Below are 12,058 nucleotides of genomic sequence, written 5' to 3'. Positions count from 1 at the left end.
AAAAATTTGCTGATAAAAGAGCCACTATGTCACAGTGATCACATTAGCATTAGTAGAGGCATATGATGCAAGAAAGCAAGCTTATTCAGCATCAGCCAAAAAAAAAAAAAAAAAAACCCTCTCCCATTTCACCCCTCCGTTCGTTCGAAATACCTGTCCAGTTGAGCTTTAAATTTGTTTAGGCTATCAACTTCAACAACAAGTGATGGAAGTCGGTTCCACCAACCAACCACCCGCTGGCCAAAGGCAAATTTCCGCACATCTATCCGACATCCGTCCTTCCTCAATTTGAATTTATGCCCTCTGAGGTGATTGTATTAATGTGGGAATTACCATTGAATGATCACATTGTATTAATGTGGGATTTACCATTGAATGATCACATTGCATTAATGTGGGATTTACCTTTTAGAATTGGCCGATATTACCATCAGCCAATTCTAAATGGGAAGCATTAAAGGAATTAATCATAGAAGCTACTAGGCTTTTCATACCAAATAAGAAATTCTGTTCATGGTTTAGGCCTAAGTGGATGTCAGATAAACTAACAGGACTCATGGCAGAGAAGAAAAATGCATGAGATGCATATAAATTATTAGGTGACACAGAAGTGTGTTGCTGGCAAACTGAATGAATATTTTGCATTTACGTATGAGGAATTCTTTACAGAAGTCTCAAGTATTTGGTATTTAGAATAAAGATATCCATCTTCATAAGAAATATCAAAACATTTCAAATTGTTTGGCTTAGACATTGAACTTAACCTGTGTGCTGTAGCATCTTTTCCAGTGTATCATTTTTTCATTATCATTTACCAATATTTCCATAATCCATTATATTTCTTTAGTGTTGAGCTGGTTTCTTAACAAACATATATCAAAAGAAGTACATGTGCCTCGAGTGACCAGGGTTCAAGCCTGTGACTGCTAAATACAGTGCTGTTTCTTGTATTCTTTCTATCTTGTGAATTCCTCTGGCTGTGTGGTCATCCCAAAAATATAAAAAGAAGATTTATTTATTTATTAAATGACTTAGATGATTTTTTATGGCTTTACTTAGTCACGGTGTGACTTTTACACACTTCACCATTAAATACTCTTAAATATTAATACCATATATAAACAATAGTTTTATTTTTACTACAGAACTATCATTTTATATATTTATATTTTCAAAATTTATATATATATATATATTTTATTTTACTTGTAGAAAACACTTTGAAATTTTCATTACTAGAAAGGCTAGAAGTAATGGAGACAAAAGTCAGTTTTAAACAGGATTCTGCCTCTGGCCTATCAAATGGAACAAGAAATATGACACAGGTATAATTTTTTGATATTGTTTTGTTTCTTTTAAATTTCCCTAAAAATGCTAACTCCAATTAAACACTGAAAGAACAGGGAAACAGATAATTTAACTCAGTATAATAATGGCAATTCTCTTATTATTATAATTCAAGTTAAGACTTTATGAAGCTAGTATTACTCAACAGTAGTCTAAAGAATAGACTCCTATTGATACTGAAAAGCAGTCTAAAGAAGGTTTCAAATTTCCTAATTTCTATAAGATTAAGTTTTGCTTCCGGTGACGTCAGATATACATTAATCTCAATGCTAAGAGACAAAATTAAAAATTAGTGTTTTGCTTTTCTCTATATGGATCCTTGACGTATACTCTTTTTATTCATTACAGAATGTGCTTTAATATAGGCATCCACAGGAGAAAGACATTGTTTTCCTACCTGGGATTTTATAAAATACAAACCTATCCACAAAATATGTTCTACATTGTAAATCAATGTATATTTAAATAAAAGAATGCTTTAACCCTTGGACAAGTGTGTTTCCTGAATGTGTGGATTCCCTCTAGTCAGTTCCCCATATACTGGGTTCTGTAGAGCGAGTTACTTAATGAAATTTTGAAGTTTTCTAAAAATGAAAACTGCACACAAGTGCTTTTAATTTATGTATTTATTTTAAGCCTATTGCTCAGCATTTAAATAAAATTGTTGTTAAAACTCAAGCCAGAATTATAAAATAATTAAACCATGTTTCTATCTTCCATTTTTTTTTTTTTTCTTGAAGTACAGTAGTAATATGTGTACATCTGTTTATGTATCACTTAATTTACTCTCACAACTTCTAGATCTTAATTCCAGAAAATTTCTACAATTTCACCTTTTGTAAGCCAAAATCAGATAGTGGCTGACAGGTTTGATTTTTTTTTTTATGAGAACCTCAAGCTCAAGAGGTATTAGAACCTATAGTACTTAGTATCGTACATGGGTAAAAAGGTTGAGAAGATGAAAGAACATATTTTTTAACATTAGACTTGAATTTCTGCAGATTGTAACTTTCAGGAAATACGTATGAAGGGAGGTTGTTTCAGAAAACAGATTTTGAAGGAATAAATGAGGAACAAAAAAAGTTGGTCCTGTGAGTTTGAAGTTCAGCAGTAAAAAGGACGTTTCATTGGTTGCAGCATGTATTTGGACTGCTTTGAAAGAGAGCAGGAATTATAGAAGCCAATTCAGAAAAACAGTGCCTATGGAAGTATCTATAGAAAAGATGTGCAACTGAAAGAGAACATCTATATGACAGAGAGCAGAGAGATTTTGTTAGAGATGAGTCAGAAATTAACCTAACTGCCATCTTTTCAATGGAATCTAGAAGCCTGAGAGAGGTGGTGCCTCCGTAGCCAGGTGGGCAGGAGCAGCAGTGCGTAGCGCACTGAATAATCTTCTTGATTAGACTGGGGTTCGAGCCCATGACCACCAAATACGGAGGATGCGGAAAGGTCAGGGAATGACCACCGCATATCCCCGGAGCAATATGGCCTTAGTTGCTAATGCTCCTAAAAACCAAATAACAAACAACAACAACTGAGAGAGGTTTTAGCCTGCACCAAAGATCATAACATTTCTAAAACAGTTATTAATCAGTCCGAACTAAATTTGGGACTGAATAAAAACAGGCAGGTTTTGGAACAATATTCCTTGATAGGATGAATTTGCGATTTGTGCAGAGTGAACGACTGTTTGGAAGAAAAGTAACCACAAGAGCAAAAGAGAAAACTGAGTTTTTTAGATGCAGAGAAAGCAATATTTGTGATCTGCTTATGCCAAGAGAAATTAGAAGTCAGAGTAATCCTCAATAGAGATATGTGATCTTGTCTAGAAATCAGACTGTCATTGAAGATAAGCAGAGGAGCAGAAGAATCCTTTTTTGTAAGATATAAGACAAAACTGAGTTTTAGAAGGATTGAAATCAACTAAGTTATCTTTGTCCCACTGGAGAATTACCTGGAGATCGGCATTTAAAGAATTGGTAGTGGATATTCGAGAAGTTGAAGCTTTTGTGCAGGACAAGGTTTCTCAAATTGTAAGGTGAAATGCAACGTGCTATCATCAGCAAACTATGGATAGGATTTTCAGTCAATGGAAGAAGGTCATTAATATACAAGAGGAAAGGAGTGGGAGAAAATTGAACCTTGGGGAACACCTGCATTAGCAGAGAAATTAGAAGACAGAGAGAAAAATGGATACCCAATTACAAAAAACAGTTGGCAAACCATAAGATGGAAGCTTATTTAGAAGAGCTTCATGTTAAACATAATCAAAAGCCTCTGAAATGTCAAAAGAAACTGCTTGATTTTCACGATACTTTTCCATTGAATTTGTCCATAGATGGATAACATAATCCAGTATATCACCAGTGGTTTGACCCTGATGGAGTCTATACTGTCAATTATTGATCAGATGGAAGATTTCTAGATAGTTTAAAAGTTGGCAGTTAATTGATTTCTCTATTACTTTAGAAAGAGTAGAAGTAAATGCAGTGGGACAATAATTGTATGGGAGGGATTTGTCACCCTTTTTAAGAACTGGCTGGATATGAGCAATAAGAAAGTGAAAAAAAGGTGACACGGAACAGGAGTTCAGGAGCACAGGTTTTCAATACCTGGAGAAATACTATCAGGGCCTGGCACTTTCTTGGCATCAAGACTGTTCAAAATTCTTCTGACATCCTTTTGACAGAAAAACACAGGAAATATTCAATGGAGTGTGCTGGATTTGGTAGGAGGTGGTTTACCAAGATCATCAATATAAGAGTTAGAAGGCAAGTAGGATGCTAGCAGGTTATCTTTAGCCAAACTGGCAGCAAAACCATCTGATTTGACAGAGGTGGAAATAGAGATGGGGAAAAAGTTGCAGCCAACAGCTTTAGCAAAAGACCAGAATGCTCAACTACCATTTGAACAAGCAGCAAATTTTCTACTCTTAGCCTGTTCGAAATTTAGTTTGGACTGATTAATAACTGTTTTAGAAATGTTATGATCTTTGGTGCAGGCAGAAAATGAACTTGGATATTAGGATACAAGCACATTGCAATATGCAGGAGTCTTCTCTTGAACAGCAATAGCACACTTATTGGAAAACCAAGGTTTAAATAAAGTACGATATTTTAAGATGGAGTGTGGAATAAAGGATTTCATACATACAAGAATAATTTCACTGACAAGATCTGAGCAAACTTTGACATCAGAAGATTTGAAACAGTAATCCCACAAAGAAGAGAAGAAATCTCTCAGGTCATCCAATTTTGCATTCTTATAATGCCAAATAACAAGAGGTTGAGAATGGCCATGAGAGAAAGACTCCATTGGAGAAGAGACCATCACTAAGTTGTGATCTGAGGTGCGTAGAGGACCACTCAACTTGGCTATGTACTTAGAAGAGTTGTTTGTGAGCAAAAGATCAAGTGTGTTAGCTGTGTGGTTAGGATTGTCTGGTATTGTGGTAGGTAAATGAAAAATCTCTGTGAGGTCATTAGTCATTACAAAAGCCTAAGCATCTTAACCAGCTGGGTCCGTGTGACTAGAAAACGAAAGCCAGCTGTTGTGAACATTACAATCACCAAGGAAAATTACCTCACTGTTAAGAAAGTTGGACTGGACAAATTCAAATTTCAAAGAGAGAGAAAGTCAAAGAGTTTCAAGTGATTAGTGGATTTGGCAGAATGATAGAGGTAACAGATGAATTTGGCAGAATGTGTAGAGAGATTTTAAGCCAAAGAAGATCGAAAAGAGGAGATAACAGACTATGAAGTCTCTGACAGGGAATATCAGAGCAAACATATGCACTAGTACCACCTTTGCATTATCATTAGCATTAGTAGAGGCATATGATACAAGAAAGCAAGCTTATTATTATTGTTGCTCTTATATTATTTCTCCCTGATTGGGGGATTCCACTCCATGACGGGTACTGCTACCAAGTACACGGGGTGGTTGTAATGTCTGGTGTTATACTGTTGGTTGAGGAAATCTCTGATTATCCTACAGGTGTTCAGGATTGCGACTTTCTGGAGTTCCTTGTAGGTGTTCTCTGGGAGACCTATTGCTGCTAGGCAACTATGTAGAGTCTTTGGCACCATACCGGTGGTTGACACGATCATCAGGATGGTCGATACTTCTTGCATATGCCACATCTCCTTGACCTGATGTTTCAGGTTCGTGTACAGTCTGTCCTCGTATAGCACGATAGTTGCGTTCCTAGAAAACCTCGTGCAATGCGAAATCGTGCAATATAAACAACAAGCCCTATGGGAAAAGTAGGGTTAGGTGCCGACCACCCAAGATTGAACACACATTTGGAACCAAAACATTACCAAACAATAAATAATCGGGTAATTTTAATCGTTATAAAATGTAAGTATTTTATAACGATTAAAATACGTAATAAAAATATTATAATAAAGTATTTTTAGTATTTTTTTAATACTAAAAAAGTAATTTTTACGAATAAAATATGTATTTTATTCGTAAAAAAATTATTATATTAAATAAAATAGTCGTAATAAAATACTTACGTATTTTATAATACGTAAGTATAAATTATAATACGTAAGTCGTAATAAAATATTGCTAATGCTTTTGCTTCTATCGTAAGCAAACTTGCTTTTTGTTTGATTTTCTATCCAAAGAGATGACAGCCGTTCCATCTCTTCCAATTCTTGTGTCTTAATCTAATGGATTTTAATTACACTGAGTTGTTACTGCTATGAAAGTTGTTTTTATTTTCTCTGCATTCTTTCTAATTCTCGGCGTTGCCTGATTTAGGTCTATAGCACGTGCAATATCACATGGCCTTTCATTTCGCTCAAAGCGTTTCACAATTTCATATTTTTTCTCTATCGACAGAGGCGGACAGAAGCCTTACGGGGGAAACCACGGTGGGCCGGAGGCCGGTGTGATTTTGGCCATAAACCGTAGTATGAGGCCACTATAAATTTTCCCGGTTAAGAATTTTTGATCCAGTCCGCCTCTGTTTATCGATATTGCTTTTTTTTTTTTCTCTGAATCTGCAGTATCTTAGCCAGAACGCTTCCTTTTCACACCTTTTTAAGTATTTTACTCATTTTTAGGGAATAAAGCACAATTATAAAACGAGGAGGCACGCTTGATACACATAAACAAAGCTGCGCGCGTGTAGCAACTGAATAAACAACACCGTAAAGGCCGAGATACACTATTAACACCTCATATTTTACTAAAGCACATTTCTGGGGGTTACTACCATAAAACAATAAAAACAATTTCCAGTTGCGTTTCTGCTAATGGAATCTGTTATAAACTGGTAGTAAACTCCATCTAATTGCATTTGCCATTATATCGATAGCTGGAATTGTGTTGGTTTTTACGTTATTATGGTGAAATGTGTTTCCCCTTCACTGATATAAAACACATAAATACATTTTCAGAATCTTCTTCATTCCTATCGTGTTGCGTTCGGTTGGGGTGATTCCGCGTTCGACTGCCATTTCTTGTAAACACAAAGGCGAATCGTGTATAAGCGAATTCGGTTCGTGTTATATAAGATAACGTTCCCCTATTTATAAATCGTGTATGATCGAATTCGTGTAATGTAAACACGTGTTATACGAGGACCGACTGTACTTCCTAATTTTTTCCTCATGGGTTTTCTGTACATTGCTAGTGTTGGGCACCACTATGTCAATCAGGTTGGTAGCCTTTTCCATCTTGTCCACAAGAGTTATGTCCGGTCTGTTGTGCAGGATGGTCTTATCCGTTGTTATGGCGCGGTCCCAGTACAGCTTGTGGGTTCGGGTCTCTAGTACTGCCTTGGGTTGGTACACTTTCTTTGGTCAACTGGTATTTCCTCGCTAGCTTCTGATGTATTATCATGGCTACCTGGTCGTGTCTATGAGGGTACTCAGTCTGGGTGATCACCTTGCACCCTGCGGTGATGTGTTAGATCATTTCTGAGGACAAGTGACATTGTCGACATGTGTCATCTGACATTCTGGGCTCCTTTGTGATGTATTTTTAATAGTTTCTGATGTTGATTACCTGGTCTTGGATGGCCAGCATGAATCCTTCAGTCTCGGGGAACAGCGTCCCACTTGTAAGCCATGTATTGGAAGCAATGTTATCGATGTGATCTTGATGGAGGTCATTGTAGTGTCTGCTATGGAGTGTCTTCTTTGCCCATCTTTTTAACTTCATTTCTTGTGCCTTCTGGGCGAGAGGGGGTTCCTTGTTTAGGTTGAGTGGGGTATACCACTTACTATCTTCCTTATGGCCTGGTTGAGTGGTGCTGTGTTGTTCTCAAAGTAATACCACCACTTTGCTTATTTGTGGCCTATGTGGTGAAACCCATGTTTAGTCTCTAGAGCAAAGTTTCCAGCACCCACTCCTCCCATACTTCTCCTTCAACCCATGCACGGTACTAAGTACTATAGGTTTTGATACCTTTCGTGTTTGAGGTTTTCATAAAAAAAAAAAAAATCCTTCAGGTTAACTATCACTGTTTTCTGTTGGTCTATCAGGCCTCTTCCTCCCTCTTTTCTAGCTATCGTTAGTCTCTCCCCCCTGCTGCCTTCGGGTGGTGTTGGTGGCTCTTGGTCATCATTGTCCTTGTCTTTTGCATGATATCCTCTATTTTGGTGTTAGTCCAATCTATGACTCCAAAGGAGTATGTTAATACTGGAGCTGCATAGGTGTTTATGGCTTTAACTGTGTTCCCTCCATTCAATTTTGCTTTCAGCAGGCTTCTGAGTCTCTGATGATATTTTTCGGTCAGGCACTTCTTGATTTCCTTGTGCTCTAACTGCTGAGCCTGCATCATCCCTGGGTATTGTAGGTCTCTCCTTCTGTCATAGCTTCAATCTCTTTACCAGTGAGCAGCTGATAGTTTCGGCCAATTAATTTTCTCTGGTGCATTGTGTGAGTCTTGCATTTGTCTAGACTAATTTCCATCCTAATATCATTGCTGAATTCTTCAGTGATCTGGAGTAGTTCTGAAGGTGCTTCTTGGTTCCCACGTAGAGCTTGATGTCATCCAGGAGGGTGAGAGTGTACAGGTTCTTTCTTACTTCCTTCCTTCTTTGAGGTTATATCCGTACTTGCTACTGTTAAGGATGGTAGATAGCGGGTTAAGTGCTAAACAGAACCACAATGGGCTCCGGGCATCTCCCCAAACGATTCCTCTCCTGATGGGGATTGCCCTGGTTGTGATGTTTTTGACCTTAATGGTGGTACTCCATTTCGCCATTGTTTCTCCTAGGAAGTTTGTCACTATCGGATTGACTTTGTAGATATTCAGCGCCTTTATTAGCCAGCAATGAGGCACAGAGCCGAAGGCCTTGCCGTAATCGATGTAGGCTGTGTACATGTTGCGGCGCTTCTTGTAAGCTTGCTCCATAACTGTGGCATCTATGGTTAATTGCTCCTTGCATCCTTTGCTCAGCTGCTCACATCCTGTTCTGGCTCTCCAAGTAGTCTGATATCTTCCTGGTTATGCAGCTGGTCAGGGTCTTGTACATAGTTGGGAGGCAGGTGATTGGCCTATATTTCACCAGGTTTCTTGTATCTTCATCTTCAGGCTTCAGATATGTGATTCCTTGAGTGAGAAACTTTGGGATTGTCTCTGGGTGACTTATCATTCGGGTGAACTGCTCTACCAGGTGTGTGTGTGTGCGTGTGCGTGCAAGTCAGCTTCTTGTACCAGTAGTTGTGTACGTTATCTATTCCTGGAGTTCGCTAGTTGTGAGAGTTCTTGATCGTCTGTTTTACTACTTCTTCCCGAATCTCCTACCCTCTCATTTCTTTTACTTCCTTGGTTTTCTTGTGTTCTAGTTCTATCCAGGTGGCTTGGCTGTTATGTCTTACTTCCCTGCTCCATACATTTCTCCAGAACTCCTCAATTGTCTTCTTCTCGAGTGGTCCATTCCCTTCTTTCCGGTCTTCTCCGAGATTCCTGTAGAAGCCTCTTTGGTCCTCATTGAAGATTCAGTTGTTTATTTTCCTCTGAGAGGTCTCTTTGTATCGGCGTAGTCTCTTGCTGAGTGGAAGGAGGTTCTGCTTCAATGTGTCCAAGTATTCTCCTATTCTCTGACTCATTTTTTTTATTATTATTATTATTATTATTATTAGCCCTATCGTGCAAAGAAGTCTTAGGATTATGCTGCACCAGCCAAAAAAAATTTCTGAATTACCCTGAGAGAAAGAGAGAGAGAAGTAGAAGGGAATCACCAAGAAAGAGAAGAATGATGATATCCAGCTCAGGTCCCTGGGTGTGCCAAGCCCATACTCACCAGATGTGAACCCCTGGGGTTGTATAGCATTCACCAAGAAAAGAAACTTCCCATTTCACCAATCCATTTGCTCAAAACATTTATCCAATTCTTTCTTGAATTTATTTAAGCTATCAACTTCCACAACGGCCGATGGAAATTTGTTCCTACAATCAACTACCCACTGGCTAAAGGCAAATTTCTTCATTTATTGTACAACTGTTGTTCCTCAATTTGAATTTATGTCCCCTCAGGTGCATAATCTGAGTAAGGGAAAGAATCCCATCAGCATAGGTGCCTCCGTAGCCAGGTGGGCAGGAGCAGCAGTGCATAGCACACGCTTCATGATTAGACCGGGGTTCGAGCCTGTGACCACCAAATACGGAGTATGCGGAAAAGTCAGGGAATGACCACCGCATATCCTCGGAACAATATGGCCTTAGTTGCTAATGCTCCTAAAAAACCAAATAACAAACAAACAAACCCATCAGCATTGAGCTTTCTCAAGCCATTCAAGGCCTTATACACCTCAATCACATTACCTCGCAGGTGCCTCCAAACTCTGCAGTTTACAGAATTTACACCTTTCTTCGTAAGAACAACTCTTTGTTTGTTCTCCTCACCGGTCTCATTGCTCCTCTCTGTACTCATTCCAGCAGCTCTACATACTTCCTAAAATGAGGATCCTAGACCTCTTTGCAGTACTCAAGGTGTGTTCTGACTATAACCTTATAGAAAGGTATAATTACCTCCTAATCGTAGCTAGCAAATTTCCTGTATGTCATTAACAAGACCTCATGAGCTGCTCTGGCAGCCTGTCTTCACTTCTCAGAAAACTTCACATCTGACTGCACAATTACTCCCAGGTCTTTTTCATTCTCCACTACCCTGAGTGTAGTACTGCACAGTTTGTACATTACTCTGGTATTATTGCTACCCATATGCAGTATTTTGCATTGGTCAATGTTAACCTTCAGTTGCTATTTCTCAGACCATCCGCCTAACTTTTCTATATCCTGTTGCAGTAGCATATATTGTCATTACTGCCATTAACAACCCTGCCAACCTCTGTATCATCCGAAAATTTGAACTAGCAGCCGGCCGGCCTGTGAACGCCATTTTAGAGCTGTACCCTCGAAATATAAAGAAGATTGGATCTTGCCACGATGTTCATCATAACCTGGTGCAAAAAAGGTGGTGCAAAAGTTTTTGCCAGTATTATTGAGGATACCTTAAAGGCTCAGGGAAACTGCTAGTTAGGGGGGATGTGGGTAATACTGACACGCGTTTATCTGATAATATTGGTCAATGTAACTCTTGCACATACCTTAAGAGTTCTTATCTGTTACCCCAACTGGACGTATTATCTAGATGTTCTGGGGGCAAAGACGTTTCACGTGAGCAGGTAGCTAATATCAGGGAAGAGAGCCTAAAAAACTTCAAGGGTTGTGTTAGGGTTGTTAAATATACAAGAACAGTAAATCTTAATTGTTTATACAGTAACGTTAGAAGTGTCGTCAATAAAATGAGCGAATTCGAACTGCTGGTTAAAACAAGTAACGCGGACATAATAGGGCTTACGGAGACGTGGTGCCACCCGGAAATTGGGGATGATGAGTTTCAGTACGGCTTGTATAATGTATTTAGGAAGGATAGAGTAGATAGAAGGGGTGGTGGGGTAATGCTTCTTATCAGAAGCAGCCTGAGTGCGACGATAGCTTTCCCAGATTCAGACATTTCACATGCTAGTATAGAGTCTGTATGGTGTGAGATAGTTGGAAACAAAGGTACAATGCGAGTAGGCGTAATCTACAGACCAGGTGATTGTGAAGACTATGACAAAAGCCTCTACATGCAAATGGAATGGGCAAGTAAGCGTCAATGCCTTATTATGGGTGATTTCAATTTGCCTCTAATTGATTGGAGTAAATGGGAAGGAAACTCGACATGGGGAACAAACTTTTTAAATCAACTAGATGACTGTTATTTGTATCAACATGTCAGGGAAAGTACTAGAGAAAAGAATATCCTAGACCTCATCATCACACATGAATCAGATGACATAACAGGGCTGATAGTAGAGGAACAAGTAGCAGGAAGTGATCACGGAGTTCTACGGTGGATGATGACGAGAGAGGTAGCAGAAGTAAAAGGCAAAGGAATGGGTTTTAATTTCAGAAAAGGAAATTACGATGCCTTAAGGTACTACATGGCCTCTATTAACTGGGTAGATATCGCGCAGAGAATGAATACATTTGAACTGTGGTACGCTTTTAAAACATTAATCACCGATGCCTTGAATGCGTATATACCATTAAAAAAATACTCCACGAGAAGGGTTCCAAGTTGGATGAATAGTGAAGTTGCCACATTACTTGAGCAGAAAAAGGTGGCATGGAAACGTTACAGAGCAATAAAAAGTACTGAAGCCTATAACAGCTACAAGGTGATGTGTAATA

At 38.6% G+C, this 12,058-nt stretch overlaps 1 protein-coding gene across 1 annotated transcript in view; it reads left to right on the top strand.

The window, feature by feature from the left end:
- The window catches only part of LOC150079255 (calmodulin-binding transcription activator 1-like), a 927,385-nt gene that overhangs the window by 691,263 nt on the left and 224,064 nt on the right, over positions 1 to 12,058 (top strand). The window contains exon 12 of the mRNA XM_090383006.1: positions 1,213 to 1,325. Within this exon, the coding sequence (XP_090239132.1) occupies positions 1,213 to 1,325 (113 nt within the window). The remainder of the gene's footprint in view (positions 1 to 1,212; positions 1,326 to 12,058) is intronic.

This window comes from Mastigoproctus giganteus, chromosome 10 (genome assembly GCF_048544385.1).
Source record: "Mastigoproctus giganteus isolate SK-2022 chromosome 10, ASM4854438v1, whole genome shotgun sequence".
In the NCBI taxonomy this organism is placed as follows: Eukaryota; Metazoa; Arthropoda; class Arachnida; order Uropygi; family Thelyphonidae; genus Mastigoproctus; species Mastigoproctus giganteus.
Note: the sequence above shows the minus strand (reverse complement) of the source record. Positions and strands in the feature narration are given on the sequence as shown.